Source organism: Anticarsia gemmatalis, chromosome 26, assembly GCF_050436995.1.
Source record: "Anticarsia gemmatalis isolate Benzon Research Colony breed Stoneville strain chromosome 26, ilAntGemm2 primary, whole genome shotgun sequence".
Taxonomy (NCBI): Eukaryota; Metazoa; Arthropoda; class Insecta; order Lepidoptera; family Erebidae; genus Anticarsia; species Anticarsia gemmatalis.
This window is the reverse complement of record NC_134770.1, coordinates 7,190,982-7,212,032: the sequence shown is the minus strand read 5'-3', so window position 1 is coordinate 7,212,032 and position 21,051 is coordinate 7,190,982. Positions and strand designations below refer to the sequence as shown.

Genomic DNA, 21,051 nt, shown 5'->3' with positions numbered 1-21,051 from the left:
ATAAGTTAACCAATACTTATCAGAAGTGAATCTGGAGCTTATAATCCAAAGCCGAACGTCAGCTAGGATCATTGTGTGGTTAAAGGTAAAAGAAACAACATTTATCGATATGGTTTATTTATTCAAGTTGCAGTAACTACACATTTGGAATACAAATACTACGCTACTCGCGTCTTGAGCGTTCGTTCAAATAACGACAGTCTGTAACTTACAATGTTACTTCTTTATCAATATTGAACGCACTACCATTGAACAACTTATATTCGAGATACAGTATGTGCGTATTTTTGTTTAATCAAAACATAATGACTGAATAACGGTTAAAAGGCAGTGTCGGATAACCAAACTGTCAGATAAAGTGACAGGAAAAATAATTTGACAGACCATTTTTGCAGTAACTTAAAGATTTTTACCATTATCAGTCCATATTTTTATCAATTCAAATGATATTTTTAAATCATTTTTATTCAATGGTAGTGCATACAATTAGTAGTATATAGTAAGGATATCTCCACAGCTTTATACGATTACACATAAAGAATTTACAAAACTAACAATTTATATTACACCTACTGTCATGTGTGATCGTGGAAAAAGCTTTGAAAATCATTCTTTTGGAATAACTTGTTTATATTTTGATTGTCACATTTGATCTTTATTGCAATAGGAACTATAATTTTTTGATAATATTTGGGTTTTCTTATATAAATTTATTTTAGATTTCATTTGTCTGCCAGTACCCCTATGGGAATAAGGTGTGTTTTCTAAATGTAGTTTTCATTTATTGTGCTGACTATGCCTTTACAAACATACAAATATAATAATAGTACTTAAATACATACAAATTCAACCAATGTTACTGTAAAAAATCGTACGAAAATTGTCCATTTTACCTAATTTTGTACGTATAAACAAGCATACCGTTCTTTGGTGTATAAAATCAAATGTGACAATAAAAACATGTTAGTTTTAGTAGTATTAGCGTCTAAACTAAAGCGGCTGTGCACGAAGCCACTCCGTACAAAAATATCACATAAATATGTTTTATGGAATAAAGACGTCTTGAGTAAAATATTTAAAAGATGTCTTTTGTTGTCTAATAAATTTTATTTAATCTTGGCACGATTTTTTGGTAAACGCGAATTTTCTTGTGCCATTTTAATCAATAATCATTATATTTTATAATTCATCAGAATACTATTCTCACTACACCTGTTGGTAGTAGGTGTGATGTTATGTATATTATTATGTGTACTATTGACAAGTTTTTCTAGATTCTTTTCTTGAACGGAATAATTTATTTTGGAATATAGTACCTAATTTTGACTTAGAAAGAAAGTTGATTTCGCCCGCGAAAAACATTGGCACTAATTAGGAATCAATTTACGTCCAATTTGACAAATTTTATTTATACGTCTTTTAAATATAATACACGTTTAAGACAAATTTCAATTATCAGTAAACATTTTCAAAATTTGTGTCAAAACACAATATTTTATTAATTGAAAAAGTTATTTGACCATTAAAAATGGCGGTTTAGTCAATATTCCATAATATACTGACACAGATAGAAAGATACACGACATACATGAATTTTTTTGGACACTTAATACATACACGATATTTATAACCTATCGTCGATTAGGGATAGACTTACTATAGTTTAACAGTAACTGTTTACTGAAAATTACTAGTAAAAAGTTTCTCTATAAACTGTCTGTAGCTAAGCATAGTAGGTATCCGTAACAAGCGATAGACTAACTATAGTAGTTATCCCTAACTGACGATAGGTTATTGATATCCATAGTTAGTAAAATGACATATATAATTGAGATTGTAATTGTAGGACTACAAGTCCGGTGGCAAAGCCCTATCGCTTCTAATGTGGACTTAGTTTAACTGTTTTAGTACTGAATTTTTTGAAGTTAAATTTATTTTAATATTACATCTCCTTGTTTAGGAAAAGGTAAGGCCGATGTAAGTCAGGCAAAACGTGGTATAGAGAACATATTCAATTGCAATATTACATATATTTTTTATGAAAAAGACTTACTTAAGACCTCTGACATTTTATGAGACGACTGATACCGAATAATGGTTTGAATTAATATATTAAAATACTTTTCCAATGTTTGAGAAGGAGATAATATTAAAATAAATCAACTTCAATACAAAAAGATCAGCACCATATTAACATAGTTTTTAATACATTAAAATGACAGACCAACATATTTTAATTTCACTTAAGCTTTTAAATTATTTAGAAATTCCTATAAATGCAGAAACCAATCAGTTGTTTTATCATATTAAGTTTTTGGACCGAGTCACATTTTATTTCACTTCAAAATTTTATTTTCTTCATATTTCATAACACTGCACATAGGTTTTAAAAATCAAATGTCTATATTACAACCAAAGAATATTTATTTAAAGAAATTTATCTTAAATGATCATTGGTCTATCATTTTAACGTATTCATACAAATAATACAGAAACATCGAGAAAACAACTATTTGTGGAAAATATAAGCTGGCACACATACTAACACATAACAAGGAAATTTTAAACAAACCCTTTTTAAAATCAAATCATAAGCTTTAACATCTTAAGTAACAAAGAAGGACCCTTTTGTTTTATTCATGTAATAGGATATATAAAAATGTTGGTATATTCATTAAATATAATATATCTAATGATGTTGACTAATTTACTATATAAATTTATTATATAGTAGTTCTATATATAGTTAGTAACTTTTAAACCACAAAAAAGAGGGTGTTTTGTTCATAGTTATGTATATGTCTTATATATGTATGTTGGTATGTGTGCCATGTACACATATATGAAGCAGTGATTGTATATAATATAGTTGTGACATCACTCGCCGACGTCCGCGTCATCGTTCTCTGTTTCTGCGAATATAAATAAGGTATTTAAATTCATACTATAATTTATTTGTACAAGGTTAGCTAGCTCTTCTCATAAGGCTCCACCCCCTTTCCGAGCTAGTGGTAGATTCAGTAATTGTAACGACTATCATAAGTGTCAATATTTGACCTAAATGAATAAATGATTTGATTTTGATTTTGTTACTGTTGAAATTAACAGACCTTTCTTTGGGACAAAATTTCCACCACAAACCTAAACTTTTTCAAGTAATAAGGCTTCAAAAGTTTTAAAATTGTTTATGTTTTCTAAATTACGTCGCTTTTCGATTATTTTATGTGGAAGATGTCTGTATAAAACACGTGTAACTAAATAATCTGCAAAACAGATTGGTTAATGTAAAACACTCATATAAAGCAAAAGTTTTAAATATTATGACACTAACCATTTGGTGGATGTCCATTCTTGAGCCTCATCTGTCGTAACATAACCACGGGGTCCTCGCCGCCCATATTGCTCTCCTCAGCGTCTTCGAACTCATCCTCACCTGAATATGATAACACTTATTATTAACCCTTTACCTTAAAATGCCTAACGTTTCTGCGCAGGTTGCACTCGCCGTGGTCTGGCAGGCTGACCCACAGAGTCAGCGTGTTTGCGTTAATTCAAGTATTCTATTATACATTATCAAGACTTATTTCACACTTAAGAATTTTGACACCTGTTTTCCTATATTTAGTGCCACATTAGTATTTACAGAGAATTTGTTATTCCTCTTTTTTTTTTAAAACACTCAGTATCGACTTTTTCACCAGAAACTGAACCCGAGGCCCAGAGCGTGGCATTGGCAAACTATACCCATGTGCTTGAGAAGCAGTAAATATTTAAATAATTAGTTAATAACCATCATCAAACTCCTCTCCATCCATGTAGTGGTCCTCATCTTCCCCGCAGGAGTCCACGTTGGGGTCTGGGTTCAGGGTCTGGCCTTGCGTCATCGCGTTATACATCCCTTGCAGATCATTCTCATTTTCTGGTACAAATCTAAACAGAATACAATGTTGTTAATATATAATATACCAATACCTTAGTAGATCCCTGTATGTAAAGTTTGAGTATGATAGAGTTATACAAAATTTAGAATATCAGTGAAAATGAAAATGATGTAGCTAAATTACCATTTAATTATTGACCAACTTCAAAAAAGGAAGACGTTCTCAATTCGACGGTATGTTTTTTCTTTTTCAGATACTCATGTTACATTAAACTTGCTGAAATTGTTGTGCCATGTGGAAATCGAACTCACATGATCACATGCAGGTAGGGGTGCGGCAAGCATATTAACTGCGCTAAAGAGGCGTGGATTTCTTGAATGAGAGTTAGATAAGGTGTCTGGTATATAGTTATAGGCTAGCTCTCTATTACATGGGACTAACATTCTAAATAGTAAAACACAAATGTATCTTTACATCTCTGCCTACACCGTTCGGTATGGTGTGTGTATTATGTATGAATGTATATTTACCGCAGTTGTGTGGACGCCTCTTCCCCGTCGAACGCATTGTCTTCATCGTCGTCATCATCATTAGCATCACCACCACCAGATTGTTGGTTGTCTTGTCCTGGTAATCTGTTACAAAGATATGATGTTATTATTACAAAGCATGGTTGCTGTAGACAAGTAAGTTTAAGTATCTTATGTATTGATTGATCCAGGTTGTTTTCTAAGAATTATAATTATAATAGACCAAAAATGATTTAAGGCACTCATTTGATCCCAACGAAAATACGATACTAGGAACGTCTCTTGTCGTATTTCGAAATTGTGACGTGACTATCTCGTATTTCAATAGTAAAATGTGTTTCTGACATTCCATAAAGAGAAGCCAATTAAACTGGTAGTTTAATACCCTACAGTAACATATCTTTGGACAGACCACAAACACTCATAAATTATTTTTATCAGTTAACCAATGCATATAGTAGTACTCTACTTTACTACTTTACTTTATATGAGTAAACTTAAATGTTAGTATACCTACCTGAGTTCATAATTGATGGCTAAGTACAAGGCAGGGGAAGGTGTTCTCTGTATCGCGTGCATAGCAATAGAAGGATATCGCAGCACGATTGTTGGTGCGTCCACTCCACCCCACACTACATTGCTGGGGAAACAGATACTCGAAATTAATATTGTTATACGACAGATCGTGATTTTACAGAGGAATGAGGCCCGAAGCAGCGTTCATCTGATGCGTGTGGTGAAAGTTCTCTGTTGTCCCGTCTCCGTGCTACAGAGGCCCGCACAGGGGCACTCGCTCTGGACAGTGCCTTGAACTAGTAATACTGCATAATAATCCCGCCCCTATGATGGGTACTTTTGCGGCCACACGGAAACCGCACGCGTGCACGTGTTCACACAACGAATGCCCGTCACGAGGGTCTAACGCAGTTTAGGCCTGATGGATTTAAACGATAACTTAACTTTAAATAGTTTTATGTAATAATGATGGTGTCTCCAACTACCCATTTCATTCTTTTTTTTAAAGCATGTCTTGTAAATATTTTGTTTATATTTCCAGTGCCTTGTGGATATTTTTTGGCACAAAATTATTACAAGAAATGTTATTTTATTAATACTCTGATCCACACCGTATGGTATGTAAGGTATGTAAGTCAATAAATATACAAGATGTATGAATGCGAATGAAGCAAGGGTAGTTTGGGATTATACCAATTGGCGTTTTTTTTATCTCTGCCTACACCCATATGGAAAGTAAGAAAAATTCAAAAACACCACAAATAGCAACCCTCATTTGTTACAATAAATGAAGAAGAAAAACAGTGAAATTCTTCTTGTTATGAAATTAACTTGCATATTAACAATGGACTTATCGAACATAACAATCGTTATTTTTCCTGTTAGAATTCTGTACTGTGGAGAGTATTATTCAACTGTGATTATGCAACAATCTGGTTTGTGTTACTTCTAGTACAAGTAGAAAAAACAAAGAAATTATTTTTTATTTTATTTTGATTATTTGTATTGTTGTGTCTTTGTTATGTTAGCCTGTCATCCATACACATTGTGATGAAAATATGGACTGTTAAAAATGCTGCATTCACGTAAAACTTTACCAACATACATAAGCTATTACAAAACACAATTATTTACCTCTCCGTGACGTATAAAGTGCCTGTGCCCACTTCAGTATCGTCAATAATTAGTTTAGTTTGTGGGGTTTGGGATAAAACTCCCTCGGCCGGCACCGAAAATGTTGACGAAACAACAACCATTTTGCAAATATAGACAAACAATTCAGTAATTAATCAAACAATACTTGCGCGCTAATTCAACTTTTATGCGCACATAAAGTATTTAGCACATGAGTAACGACAAAAAACGGAATAACAAAATAAATTCACAGGCGAAACACGCTTTGCGAAAGAATAAATGCGTTTAGTTGTCGCCTCTTTTTTCTCCTTGAGTAAGCCTTATCATGAAATCAGTAGGAAGAACTTGCAATTAAAAGTTTTGATATTAAATGACTAAAAGCAATTAAACTACCAAATTTTTATCCAATTTTATTAGATATTGGTTTGAAAAACAAGTATTGTAAAACAACACCTTCATAAATAAGTTATCACAAAATTCGTTAAGAAACTTCTTAATGATAACGAAACGAAGTTTAGTGAATTTAAACTTTGGTAACACTGCATATTTATTCATTTTAATATTTATTTCCATGGTCTTTGAACCTTATTACCAATATTAATTTAATTCGAAAAGGCTTTTTTGTCCTAATTTCTAAAATGATAATTATAGTTTTGAACAATGTAATTTTCACTAAAATCTGTAAGCTTAGATTTATTTCTTGGCAACATATTTGATATATGTCAAAAAATTTATTATTGTTTTTATTTGACATTTGGGTCATCGGAATATCGGAAATCGGAATTCGTAGTTTGGCAAGGTGTTTGGTTCGAATATTTAATTTTAATCGTCTTATTAACCAAACCTTGTTAGCGACGCTTGCTAAATAAAATACAAAGAAAAATATGAGTTTGAGTGTTCACTTCGTTAATGTATCGTGTCAGAAAAACTTTGAATGGAATAATGCAACTTGCGCAGAAACCAGTGATGTTAGTGAATTGATCGCATTTATTATTTATTTGAATACATTAGGACTTTAACTACATATTTTGTGTATCGTTATGAATTTTTGACTGTACCGAAACTTCAGTACCTTACTTACAAATTATGATTTCTTTTAAATGTGGATCCATAATACTAACTGTTTCGTTTTTAAAAGTGACTTGTTTTTTAGCCTTTGCAAGGAATAGGCAATGATGTTGAACCAAAATGCCAAAGAATCAACACTGTAGTTTTCTGCGAACCCTTGGACATAAAAGGTAAAATATAAGAAAGCACATCCTATTCTAAAAATCTGTCATAAATGTCAAAATACATTTTTTTAAAACATAGACAGAAATACTATGCAGAATGCTGATTGCTTAAACTTTCCCTGTATTAAGTATTTTAGAAGAAAGAGTATCAGATGACTTATGAGATGATTATTAGACAGCTTTTTTCACAAGTTGGCTGTTACTTTATCTATCAGATAGATTATCTGACACTTATCTATAAGCTGTGAAATACTTCAAATATTTTTTTTTTTTTTTAGGTAAAGCAGATAATTTAGATAATGTACAGGATGAGATAGTTACCATAGATAATGTGGTGGTACAAAAGAGGTCCGGCATGAAGTATAAGAAATATCATATTAATATGGAAGATACATCTGACTTGAGTTGTCCACAGGTAATTTGTTATATTGTCACAGCTATAATCACAGCAATAACTTATTAAAGTTTTAAAAATGTTTTTCTTCATAGCAAACATTTCATGTCACATTTGAGTGCAAATTTTTTTTTCAATTTTTTAAATGCAATTATTTATTATCACACACTATTTGATAAAGTGTTGAGCATATGGCAATAGCCCCACATCCCTTTACATGTAAAATTTAAAATAAATGTTGAAGCATTTAATTTTCATATAGGCACAATTTGATGAGTAAAATAAAAGAAATTAAGTTTTTTGTTTTAGACAAACTGCAATCGCAAGTTCTCCACAATTAAACTGCTAAAAGCTCATATACGTAAAGTGCACTGTGCAATGAAGACTCACATGTGTGATACATGTGGGTCTACATTCAGTAGTCCGTACTTGTTGAAGAGACATTCAGCTGTACATAGCGGAGAGATGGTTAAATGTCATGTGTGTGATGTCACTTGCGGGAGAAACAGGTTTGTATTAGTTTTGTTATACATACCTACATTATAATTGTAAAAAAAATTGTTACAGTCCCACTGGGCAAGGGTCTCTTTCGGGATTGAGGGTGGGTTTAGGCCTTGAGTCCACCACACTAGACGAGTGTGGGTTGCAGTCTTATAATACATACATATACATAGTAATTTAAATAAAAAACCAGTACTGTATCATGGCGGGCCCAAGGCCTCCTTACAAAATGAGGGAGGGTTTAGGCCTAGAGTCCACCACACTGGCCAAGTGTGGGTTATGGGCCATTGCTGGCCATCATGTACAGTGTTTCATTACTACATTTTCAGTAATCTTCATCTCTACTAATATTATAAAGCTGAAGAGTTTGTTTGTTTGTTTGAACGCGCTAATCTCAGGAACTACTAGTCTTACATATATGTTTTCTTTGTTGACAGTCTTAAGTCCCATCTACGTACCCACTTGGGCATCAAACCGCACACGTGTTCTATCTGCTACAAGTCGTTCTTGCGCAAGGCGACGTTGAAGACGCACGTCAAGTCTGTACATAAAGGGAATCAGCTGCAATGTGCCAAATGATAAAAGGTGAGAAATTTTTATTTTAATGTTTAAAAAGGTCATGTCTGTTAATCAATTTAAAAATGTTTGCTTTTGTTGGATTCAGTTGGGATCTAGAGCTTGAGTTTGCATTTAAGGGATGGAAACATTGATACATCGTCTCCGTTAAAAACAAGACTGCCTCCGTGGCGCAGTGTTTAAGGTCACTACGCCGCCACCATTGCGTCGGGAAATCGGGGGTTCGTTTCCCTCAAGGGACAATTATTTGTGCGATCCACAAATAGTTGTTTCGGGTCTAGTTGTGCTTTGTGTCCGTTGTTTCTATGTTTGTAAAAGTCCTCACGATACAAGATAAATTCTTAGTGCGGGAGTTGAGTGCTTTGTATTGTGCCAGGTTTGCGACGCGTTGCCAACTGACACAGCACATTTCGTCGCACCGACAAACGAGCAAGCAAGACGGCAGGCTCCATTGACTACAGTTAAATTGGTAAGTCTAAATTTAAATATAAATAAATATCTGATTTGTCGGGCACGAAAATGAAATATTTATTACTAGTTTCCGCCCGCGACTTCGTCCGCGTGAAATGATCTCCCGTGGTAAAAAAGTATTCCATTAATCGAAGTTATACCTAAACTTCAACATAAATTTGGGTCCACGTAATTTACTAAAAATCTAAAAAACTGTGTAATATCATAACCCAGGTAGTACAGGCCTGTTGTTATGTAAATACCAAAATTATTTCTCAAATTATTCTACGATGTAAAAATCGTCTGTATTACTGCCTTTTCTTCGGTCAGAAACTAAAGTAGCCTACAGTACTGTAATACAGTCTTTTTAATAACATTTTAAATTTTATTTCTTGATCGGCATCCTGTCTGCTACTCTTCCGGTGAAGATGGGGAGATCAACCCTTAATGAATATAGGGGTTTTATTGGACGTAGTTTATTAAAACACTATGAAAGCTTGTAGGGTAATTTAGGGTTAGGAAATACATATTATATTAAAAGATTCATTATCCTTATTTAAAAAACTGAAAATCTACCTGCACAAGAAATCGATCACGAATATACGCGAAAAAGGAAGTTGCCCCAATAAAAAATAATATCGCTTCTTTACGTAGGTTCTGGTACATACTAGGTATCTATTTTTCTGTATCTAGTCTAAATCATTTTAACAGCATCCATATGGGAAGCTAGGGATTAAAAAATCAAATATTAAAGACAAACTTTCTGGACGGGAACTTGTAGATACCTCTTAACTTGCCGCAGTGAATCTAAGTATGTTAGCAGAATAGTGATTATCTGTATCGTGTGTTTATATAGTACATGCAAAAACAGTGGTAGCCGAGTGGTTTAAGTTGGCAACTCGGCAAGTGGTCGCAGGTTCCAATCCGAGGCAACACACCAATGACTTTTCGAAGTTATGTGTGTATTAGAAATAATTATCACTTGCTCTAAGGGTCAAGGAAAGAAAATAAAACAGTAATCGGCAAAAAAAAATCGTACATGCCAAAAAACCTCGCCTTATTGTTGTCTATTATTTAAGAAAGTCAGACTGCTATAAAATCTTAAAGAACGCGAGGTAATCTTAGAAACAAATCCGATATTTTTGCGGAAAATAACGACTCAGACTTCAAAACTCGAATACTTATTTGCTATTCCTTTGTACCTATTAACAATCTGGGAATCAAATACGAACCTTCACGGTCAGCTGATAGGCAGTGAATAATTAAATTAAATAATATCATATAACGATTGTTTATTTATTACCGCGATAGTGTATTATCATTTAATTGACATTGTAGTGCGGCCGTGAGACTGACGATATATTAACCTCGGCAAAAAGACTAGTATTCAGGCAAACTATCTAGAAGTAAAAATCTTTACCCAGCAGTGGGAATACGGAGACTATATCGATATAACTGGTTACCAGTTACGCTTGCCCTAGTTGTTCTGTGGACGGGTGGCCATCTTACACACATCGGGTTCCTCCGTTTTTCGGAAGGCACGTTAAATTGTGGGTCCCGGCTGTCATTTTCGAAGAACTTTGACATCGTTAACAGTAGTCAGAAGCTTGAAAGACTGACAACCAGTCTTACTGAGGGGTATCGTGTTATAACACAGGTAACTGTGTTCAGTGTTGTGGACGTCTGATAGACAGTCGCTCACAACTTAACGTGCCTTCCGACATACTTAAGAACTGAATATGTATAAGATGGACGTCCATCCGCAGAACAACCTCCTTAAGCGCAGCTTAACCTCTGAGATCGATCTTTGCCGCTGTGATTACTTATTATGAGTTATTATACCAAGGTACATAAGAAGTAATAGTCCTCCCACCACAGACGCAAAAGGCCTTGCACTAAAAAATATTCATAAAATTCCCCATTAGAAAAAGGGAATGAAAAATTCACAATTTTCCCGCGCATATAATAGAATTATTCGCGGCACTCAAGCAGTGCGCGGGAAATTATTATTTATTCGTATTCAAATGAGCCGAGCGCTGCATTCAAATACTCGCCCCTTTGGCATCCGTCAAAATATCAGCGCCATTGCATCCAGTTATCATAAATGAGGTTGTTTTATAAAGTTTTGGAAGAATCACGGCTTTTCATAACCTCAAATGATGTACTTATTAGTTAGCTTAACGAGTGGGACTAGGCAAACTTTTTGTGATTACAATTTGGAACTCAGACCTTAAAAAATAAATTAAGTGTTTACACTTGGCGTAGGCCCGCGTAGGTATTTTGTACACGACGAGTTTCAAAAAATATTCTACAATAATAAAAAAAAGATATCTAAAAACAAAAAATAAGTTTATTTACATTCATAATTTTTTTTATTGTTTATTTTGCCAGTTACAACTTTATAAACTTATGGCTATTTCTGCGCGTTGTAATCTTATTCGTTTTTTTGTGCCAATAGTAACTATTCTGTCAATAAGAATTAATAAACATCAAAAGCACGTTGTCCGACCCGGGAATCGAACCCGGGGCTTAGTAGGTGTTTCTAATTATATTTCTTAGATAGGGTTTATATTTTCAGAAAAATTTGAAAAATATGATAAGCTTCATTTTTTACGTAAAGTCGTTTTACGTATTGGCCCGAAACACCACTCAAAAATATTAATAATAATGAAATTCCCGTTTCGACCGGATCCGACGAAACTCAGCGGCCGAAACACGTACTAAGCCGAACCCGGGACGTCGTGGCTTGCAGTCACAGAGGCATAATGTTTTTCATTATGCTAGTCAAATACTCTATAAATGAAAAAAGGATATGTTCTGTATTGGAATAAATCCTTTTTATTCGGAGTCTTAGAAAGGTGCACACATCTAATGGGCGACATCCTTTGAAGGGACAGGTGCGTGGTGCCCGCTACTGACAAACGTATATGACGAAATGTTTGAATTACAATTAACCCCTTACATAAATAACTTTCTCATTTTTAAATACAAACAAAATCTGTTTTCGCCAATCGATAGAGCATTTTTTCTGAACATTTGGTATACTTAACTCATTTTCGACAAAATCGGACTAACTTTGTCACTAGAAGCACAGTACCTCGATTCTGTACCACTATCGCCTACCGACAACCGGCTGGCTATCGACATTTTGACATTTACAATGTACTGCAAAATGTTTCCTACGACGCCCGTCAGAGGTGCTGATCAGAATATCATACAAAATTTCTCGATGACAGATCGGTTGTCGGTAGTCGATAGTAGTAGAGAATCGAGTTACAGAACTACCCTTTTAAGTACATAACTACCCTTTTAATATAAAAGGGATTTATTATAATACAGTCGGTATCTTAGAAACGCAGGTATCTAATAGGCAACATCCTTCGATGGGACAGGTGCGTGGTGCCCGCTACTGACAGACGGGAATGACGACATGTTTGAATTACAATTAATATGGATGTTGGGAGCTGAGTAAATTAAGTTTAGTAGTATTTTTTTACGATCTTCTTCTTTCGTGTCAACGACTCACCATAATGCATAAATACAATAATACGTTTATTATTTTTTACGATACCGCAGTAGTTTTATTCCTAACTAGCGGCCCGCTCTACCTTTGTGCGGTTTAAAAGTTATTTTGTATTATTTTTACACAAAAACCTTACTTTTGAATCACTGTACCAGTCTATTTAAAAAAAACGGCCAAGTGCGAAAGTGCCAGGTATTTTAGTGCGTTCCGTATTTAAAAAAATACGAAAATCCCCGTTTGTAATTTGACTCCCCTTTATATTTTGCTTTTTAATTTTTTTTCTGTTACATCGGCAACAGAAATACATAAATTGTGAAAATTTCAGCTTCCTAGCTATTATGGTTCATGAGATACAGCCTAGTGACAGAAGGACAGACAGCGTAGGCTTAGTCATAAGGTTCCTTTTTTACCCTTTGGGTACGGAACTATAAAAACCACATCAAAATCCGTTGCGTAGTTTAAAAGTTCTAAGCATACAAACCGTGACGTCATTAGCCGCAACTACGTCACTTTGATATTCTAACTGAGTCACTTTATATTGTTTTACCATGAGAAACTAACTACGTGTAAATATTTCTATTGCCTGACTAACCCCCGGTTTCTGAGGTACATTTAGCGGTAGTTTATCTTTTTAATAGCGTCAAAACTAATACAAAAAAAAACGCTAAGAGACTTACTGTCATTTTGATAGTAAACATTCTTAGCTATGGAATTGCGAAAAACTGTTACATGAAGATTTTAGAAATACGATTGTAAATAATTAATGCTGCTTCGATTTTGCATTGCATTGTTATAGAGTATTATGTAAGGATGTAGGCATTTAAAAAAATGTATTTTTTGTTAATTTATGTTAATTGTTATTTTATCACAATTAATAATGCACATTACATTGGTGTTACATAAAGTAATGTCGATATTTTTTTATTTACTTTTTATTAATCCGATCAAATATGATAGAGTATTTTTTTCATATACTTATATCGTAGATATATCAAACATGTTTTTTTTATCTATATAATAATAAATAAATAAATAAATTTAACCCATTACTGTCCCACTGCTGGGCAAGGGTCTCCTCCCGTAATGAGGGAGGGGTTAGGCCTTAAGTCCACCACGCGGCCAAGTGCGGGTTGGGGACTTTGCATGCTCTCAATAAATGTATTAAACAAATTTTTAGGCATGCAAGGTTTCCTCACGATGTTTTCCTTCACCGTTGGAGCATGTGATAATTATTCTATCTATATAAATGTAAAAATATATACAGACGTCCTTACAATTGAATTATTTTGTTATGTTTAACATAAGAAATTAATTCACTCGTTTTCTATTCAGATTATTTCCTCCATAACTCTTCGAACTATGCTCTCATGTGTAAAATACTGTCATATTTGCACCTGTAAAGCAAAAGTAGCGCAGCGTTCGTACCGATTTGCATTCACCGGCTTTAATAAATTACATTATGACGTTCAGCGACGGTACATACACTACATAGGAAACGAGGAGAAATATTATGGAATTGAGCAACTGTTTTCGGTTTTCTGTAATTCTGCAAGGAAATAGTTGCAGAAAATTTGCTGTTTATTGTCAAAACGTGTTGTTTATTGTTAGTTATTTTCTACTTAATTAAGGTTATAATTATTGTAGTTAAGTTTAGGCTAGGTATTTTTAGACCTCTTTTTATTCATTTATTTTAAATATTTTAAATATAAATTTATTTTGTTGAATAAAATTAATTCAATTTTTTGGGAATTTTGTAAATACTTGCTTATTTATTTTAACTCTTTAAATCCTTTTCCCGACCCGCACTTGACCAGCGTGGTGGAGTCAAGGCCTCATCCTTCCCTCTTTCCGGGAGAAGACCCTAGCCCAGCAGTGTTTTTTTTGTAAATCCTTTAAAAATACTATTATTATCACCTATAAGAACCTAGGCAAATAGGTTTTTTGCTATAACTATAACTTATTATTAACAACAAAACATCATTAATTAACTACACAAACAATTTTCAAAAGCAAAACCTTTAAAAAAATATTTGTAGACCAATTCCAAAAGGTCCTCAATAAACTAATAAACCATATTGTTGTTCTGTCGCTTACGTCGTTATTACTAATTATTACTAATCACTAATAATGTCCCTCTATTGTAATAAACAAGAGTTGATTCCACTAAACATATCGGCTATTGGTTGATAGTAATGTGACGCATAAAAGACGTCCATCTTGTTTTAGAGTTGCTGTCAAAATTGTAAAAATAACAATTGAAAACAAGTAATTTAAATACTAATATTTAAATGACTTGTTTTCAAATAAATAATTATCAAAATATAATAATTGGGCGTTTCTTTTTTAACCGACTTCGAAAAGGAGGTATTCTGTAGTAATTTGCTTTTCTTTAATGTTTTTTTGTTATTATACTTAAAAAATCTACTAATATTCAGAAGGTACCTCTATTTTTCATATTTTTATACACTATCTCTAAGAAAATAAAAGATTTATTATATTAATAAACACGTATAAAAAGCATTTTATAAAATATATTTTTTTGTAAGTTTACTGCATCAGTAAGGAAAACGAAAGAAAATAAAAAAAAACATCAAAATTACAAAATACAAAATGAAACGATTTACAATATGGGCACAAGAACAAAATAAAATCTTATTAATTTAACCCGTTAATATCTCACTATTGCCCAAGCTGGCCAAGTGCGGGTTGGGGACTTTGCTTAACTTCAAGAACTGGTCTAAAGAACTCTCAGGCATGCAATTTAGATGGCATCACGATGTTTTCCTTCACCGTTGGAACAAGTGATAATTATTTTTAATACAGACATAACTTCGAAAAGTGACTAAATGAAAACTTATGGCACAAAAACGCAACACGGAACTCTAGCAAGTCATTCTTAAGCTCACTTATAAGTATACTGCGGATACTGCAAAGGTTTCTTCCACGCTTCCAAATTTTCACTGCCCTTTTTGAGCCTCTTGATACTGTGTATCGTATTTATTACATACATAGTCAGTCGTGCTCACCGGTCGGTAAACGATCTGCGGGTTAAGCAAACCTTGGCGCGGTCTTTCCATAGATGGGTGACCGCATAGTGGTATTTGAACTGGGCGTCTCCGTGCTTCGGAGGGCACGGAAAAAGTCGGTCCCGGTTGTTGTCAATGAAGATTACAGTCGTTAAGCCACGTCAAAGGTCTTCGGGCGGCTTGAACAACTTTGACAATAGGTTGACCACTAGCCATACGATAAGAAGAATATTACTTACATACATAAAATCACGCTTTCTTCCCAAAGGGGTATTCAGACACTAGAGAACGCCACTTGGTACAATCCTTACAAACTTCCTTTGCCTCATTCACATCCATACATCTTGTCATACAGGACCGCCGGTTACGAGTACTACGCACCTGACCTTTATTTATATTATCAAGTGCCTAATATAATATATAATATATATTTGTTTATTTTTTCGTTACACCGACTTGCGGTTCAAGGTTAAAGATGCGAGATTATTGACACTGTGACGTCATAATTTGTGATACTCCTATACGTGTTATGGAAATAAACACCCTCTTATAATTTTGGGAAAAAACCATTAATATTGTATAATATAGAAGCCCCAAATGCAGTCTTCTTCTTCTTATCGTATGGTTAGTGGTCAACCTAGAGTCAAAGTTGTTCAAGCCTCTACACCTTTGACGTGGCTTAACGACTGTTATCTTAATTGACAACAACCGGGACCGACTTTTTACGTGCCCTCCGAAGCACGACGCCCAGTTAAGTTAATAGCACTATGCGGTCACCCATCTATGGAATGACCGCGCCAAGGTTTGCTTAACACACAAATCGTTCACCAGTGAGCACAACTGGCTATGGGCGCCTATGCAGTGAAAATTAAGAAGAGTAGAGGAATGCTTATACAACTTTTGTATATAAAGTAAATAAATAAATAAATGCTTTGTGGTATCCGCGGTATATTCTTACGCTAAGTAAAAGGCAGTCTTTTACTGAAAATAATTTTGCGTAAAGGAATTTGTTTTTTGATAAATATTGCTTGAATTATTAGATGTATGGATGTGTTCTGGATACAAGCAGAAGTTTGTAGGGATCGTAGCAAGTGGTGTTCTTTGGTCAATGCCTATCCCAACGGGAAAAAGTCGTGATTTCATATATGAATCAAATATCAGGTTTTTAATTGTGTGCCAAAATATTGATGTAAGATGGACCGGATGTGGGCAATGACTATACCTTTTGACTCAGATTGGGAAAAGCCTGATCAATTCCTATGAGGTCATCGTTTTAGGCGGTACCAACTTTATAAACCAGCTAGGTATTTTTAGTGTATTTTTGTTGTTGTTTTTTGTTTTCGAATATTATTGTATTACATAATCGCAGAAGTAAAATTAAATAAACAAGTTCTGTCAATATCTCAAGAAACTCGCAAAATTAAATATAACTTGATTTGAATTTACTTATTCAGCAGCAAAATAATTTAACATTCAGTTTAAGTTGACAGAGTAGGGTTAATTATCGTCCGTCAAGACTTGTTAAGTTTTAATTGCACCAAGTCAGAACTAGTATAACAATAGTTAGACTCAAAACAGTGTTGTTTTCACTAGCTAGTTATAAATTATTGTAATACGGCACGGCTGAATACTAGAGTTGAACAGTGAACAATTGCCGCAGTACGAACGAAATGGAACGACTTGATAAAATTGTTATCATGCGATATATGCTGCCTACTTCAAACACTACTATATTCGTAATTTGGATAGGTAATATACACACAAAAAAAACTAAGTTTAACTCGCGTCAGAAGCGAATAATAAATATGATAAAAAATCTACGCGATGAATGTACCCACCTACCAAAAGATACGCACCGCGGCTAAGTAACTTACGTAACGCGACATACAATCTTATGTCTAACTCAATTGTACAACCGACATTTTGTATCATATCTGCATATTTGCCAACTTAGATAGATACTTATCACCTGGATTTATTAGTACCTACTCGTACTTTTAACCGCAAAATAACATTGTAATTAAGCATGAATTTATACATATTTTTGCTCGAGTACAATAAATAAAGTATGGATAGGTTGCATGCATGTTATTTATTTATTAGCGCGAGGAAGGCGATATCGCAACGGCCTCATAGCGCTACGCTCACACCTATTTTGTTTCGCCGGCGTGTGGCGGCCATGTTGGCCGATGCGCCGCACCGTCCGCACGAGCCCGCCAGTTTCACGCGGGCACTGAGACGCGCACACCGCTCACGTTCACTTCGCGCCCGCACTCACTACACGCACGCGATACCAACAAACATACGTCGCGGCGCGCTGCTACGTTTTTTATAATTTTAGACATGGTCAGGACCAAAGACGGGGACGGTATTAAGAGTAGTTCCATTATCACCGAGGTGAAGAAGAGACCTTGTTTGTTTGATACGAACGATCCTAACTACGGTGACCGAGCGGAGAAGGCGCGATGCTGGGAGGAAGTTTGCGAGTGTGTCGTGCCCGGCTGGGTTGCGCTCGGGCCGCCGGAGAAGTTTGCGGCCGGTATGTTGAGTGACGTTTTTATAAACCGAGCGATTCGCGGATGTCGGCTCGCGGTCGACGCGCGGACGTCAGTCGCGCTCACGGAAACCGGTCGCCTTGTAATTGTCGCGTTCAAGTTGCGTGCTCTTTGTTCGAACGTTCGGATGCTTTCGAAATGTACCTAGTTCGAAATAACGTTCCAATTTATATGGCACGTGGTGTATCTGACATTTATATATTTTAAATATGGATTTCGCGAACGCCATTTTGATGCGGATTGTTTTTTTCTCCACAGGTTTTCCGTATGATGACTCGTCTTCGCAAAATAAATAAATTGCGTTACATCATAATGTTTGCGATTTCATTCGAAAATATTAGAGTAACAAAAATATTTGTCAGGTTTTATGTACTTAGAAACGTTCAATGCGTCATTTAGATAATACGTTTACACACCCGGCGATAAAATTATTTTACAATATCGCGCGTCATGCGGTCAAACGTATTTTTAATACTTATCCACGTATGCATACAAAGGGTTAAGTAGGATCGGAGTACTTATCAATAAAAAATAATATTTAATACGTGGCGGTGCGGTAAAAACCGTGGCCGACGTTTTTATAAAAACATGAAGTAATTATGAAGTGTAGCTGAATATTTTGCTGCGACGTTGAAAATTTTCCTCCGGGTGGGGATGCAGGGAGGAGCTTAGTGCCGCCTTTACCCGGAACTCTCAAGTATTTATATTAAAACTAGATGAATAACACCTACGTATAAAGTTGCTCTATACAAAAAAAAAGACAAATTTTAATCACTGTTTTATCAAAATTATGTAATGGGCCTTGAAGTCATAAAAATTAACCTAGAACCGAATGTTTTACAAGTTTTTACTGAGTAAAGAAAACTTGAAGGTGAATAAAGTCTAATACTTAATCATATCGTAATAGATTTTGGCCTCAACCTTGCCCAATAGCCGGTCTACGGTTTGAACACGTCAATCTAAGAGTAGAAAAAACCGCTTTTAATACGCGACTTAGATCACGTAGTAAGATTTCCCATGACTATCTTTCTGTAGAAAAATTAACCTGACGGTACAGGGGACTAATTTTTCCATATCTAAATATATTTTCTATAAATAAATGGGATGTTTTGAAATTTTATGCTGATATTGTTTAAAACAAACGTAAAAAATACGTTTTTATGTTTTTTTGTCCCTATAGGAAGAAGGGGTGATTATGTGCATGTATGTAATGTACATAAATTCACGCCTTTGTTGTATGTATTTATGTTTGTATGAATGTTGTTTAAAAGCAGAAAAGTCCCTAAAACAACATAATTTAAAAAGTAAAAGTTATGTAAATTATTTTGTAATAGGTTCAGCAGTTTCATAGATGAACACGAAACAAACTAACAGATTGATGTGATATAATCAAAGTCCACAAGTTTCGTTGATTTTCAGTAATGTTGCGTCATCAATAAATGCGGATAATTTTGCATCACGTGCAAAGCGATGCGACCGACGACGCCCGTCTCGATGTTTTACTTGAATAACACTTATTATTGTTTTATATACACTTTTATTATATTGTTTATATTGTTTTTAGAAATTATAATTACTGTTGGAATAGATATTTGAGGGAGAATGGAAGGTTTGTTTTGGTTGTCAAAAGTGACGTCATTATTTTTGATCATGGATTTTATCGCATTGTTTTTGATCACAGATATAATATAGGTAATAGTAGTAGTTTATGGTGCTAAAAAAATGTTACGTTTAATGTTAAAATACATACTTAGTTTATTAGTTTTTTTTTTACAATGTTCCTAAAGTGTTAATTTAAATATATTTTAAAACGATCATGTTAAAGTAAGTTAAGTCAATGTTTTTCGAGTAAGATTTCAGAATTTAAACTAGATCTCATAATTCTTAGAAATTGCGGAAATGTTTAAAATGTTCACAAAGAGACTAGACTACTTGAGATTTCCCGCGTTGCGGAAAAATACGACGGAAAATTGTTGAAATTTACATAAAAATATCCGAGAAATACGCCATTACACTAATAAAGATTATTTTTGGATGTGTATTCTAAATTATTGGACACAAAACATTTTGTGTATTTACGCACTGAATATCTTATACCAAAGAATGTTGACAACATAGTTTTAAACAATTAAAGAAAATCGTTTAGAATTAACTAACTCAAGGTCGAATTGTAAAGAAAAATGTCTATTTTTGCTTCGCCATTGAGCTGTTACTGGCTGGACGACCGTACCGTTAATTGAGCATTAAATACTTGTTTTTAAACTAAGAAATATTAAGAAAAAAACTAATAGCGTTATAAGATTTCCCGCGCGTTTTTGACAGGTTGTCGCTCTGCGGGTGAAAAGTCATTTCTGGTGTAAATTTATTATTGTGAGATTAGTCTTATTACATTAATTACACTCAAACAGTTAATTTTGTTTTCATTCTGTTTTACTACAGAAAATTGTAGATATATTGGGAAAATTAATGGACACAAACTGAATTTCTTTCGCTGATAAAGTTTTAGTATTTAATAATTATGTAGTATTAAGTCTTACACATAGCAAAAGATCTATTAATTTCATAAATTCGTACTTACAGATATATGTACAATTAATATTATAATGCAACTGGCCTAAAACGTGATTGAAAATCAAAGGTTATGATACCTTTTTTACCGGACGTTTCGAACAAATTGCATCGACCGTGGTCACGGGCTGGCTCTACAATACTCTACATAGATAGTTTTCAATT

At 34.1% G+C, this 21,051-nt stretch overlaps 3 protein-coding genes across 3 annotated transcripts in view; 2 read left to right on the top strand and 1 right to left on the bottom strand.

Moving 5' to 3' along the window:
- Window positions 1–100: 100 nt before the first annotated feature.
- On the bottom strand, window positions 101–6,347 carry icln (chloride nucleotide-sensitive channel icln). The gene is made up of 6 exons (XM_076131588.1): window positions 6,062–6,347; window positions 4,929–5,051; window positions 4,412–4,516; window positions 3,791–3,930; window positions 3,332–3,433; window positions 101–2,912 (listed from the first exon to the last, which is right to left on the bottom strand). The coding sequence occupies exons 1-6, from the start codon at window positions 6,181–6,183 to the stop codon at window positions 2,878–2,880; spliced, it is 627 nt and encodes a 208-aa protein (XP_075987703.1). The 5' UTR covers window positions 6,184–6,347; the 3' UTR covers window positions 101–2,877.
- Window positions 6,348–6,820: 473 nt separating this feature from the next.
- On the top strand, window positions 6,821–8,112 carry LOC142984318 (uncharacterized). Its single transcript, XM_076131839.1, has 4 exons — window positions 6,821–7,029; window positions 7,215–7,299; window positions 7,572–7,708; window positions 7,984–8,112. Exons 1-4 carry the CDS (start codon window positions 6,946–6,948, stop codon window positions 8,026–8,028), a joined length of 351 nt encoding a protein of 116 aa, XP_075987954.1. The 5' UTR covers window positions 6,821–6,945; the 3' UTR covers window positions 8,029–8,112.
- A 9,820-nt stretch (window positions 8,113–17,932) lies between these two features.
- LOC142984314 (uncharacterized) overlaps window positions 17,933–21,051 on the top strand; it is a 75,741-nt gene continuing 72,622 nt past the window's right edge. Inside the window, exon 1 of the mRNA XM_076131835.1 lies at window positions 17,933–18,302. Within this exon, the coding sequence (XP_075987950.1) occupies window positions 18,107–18,302 (196 nt within the window). The 5' untranslated portion in view covers window positions 17,933–18,106. The remainder of the gene's footprint in view (window positions 18,303–21,051) is intronic.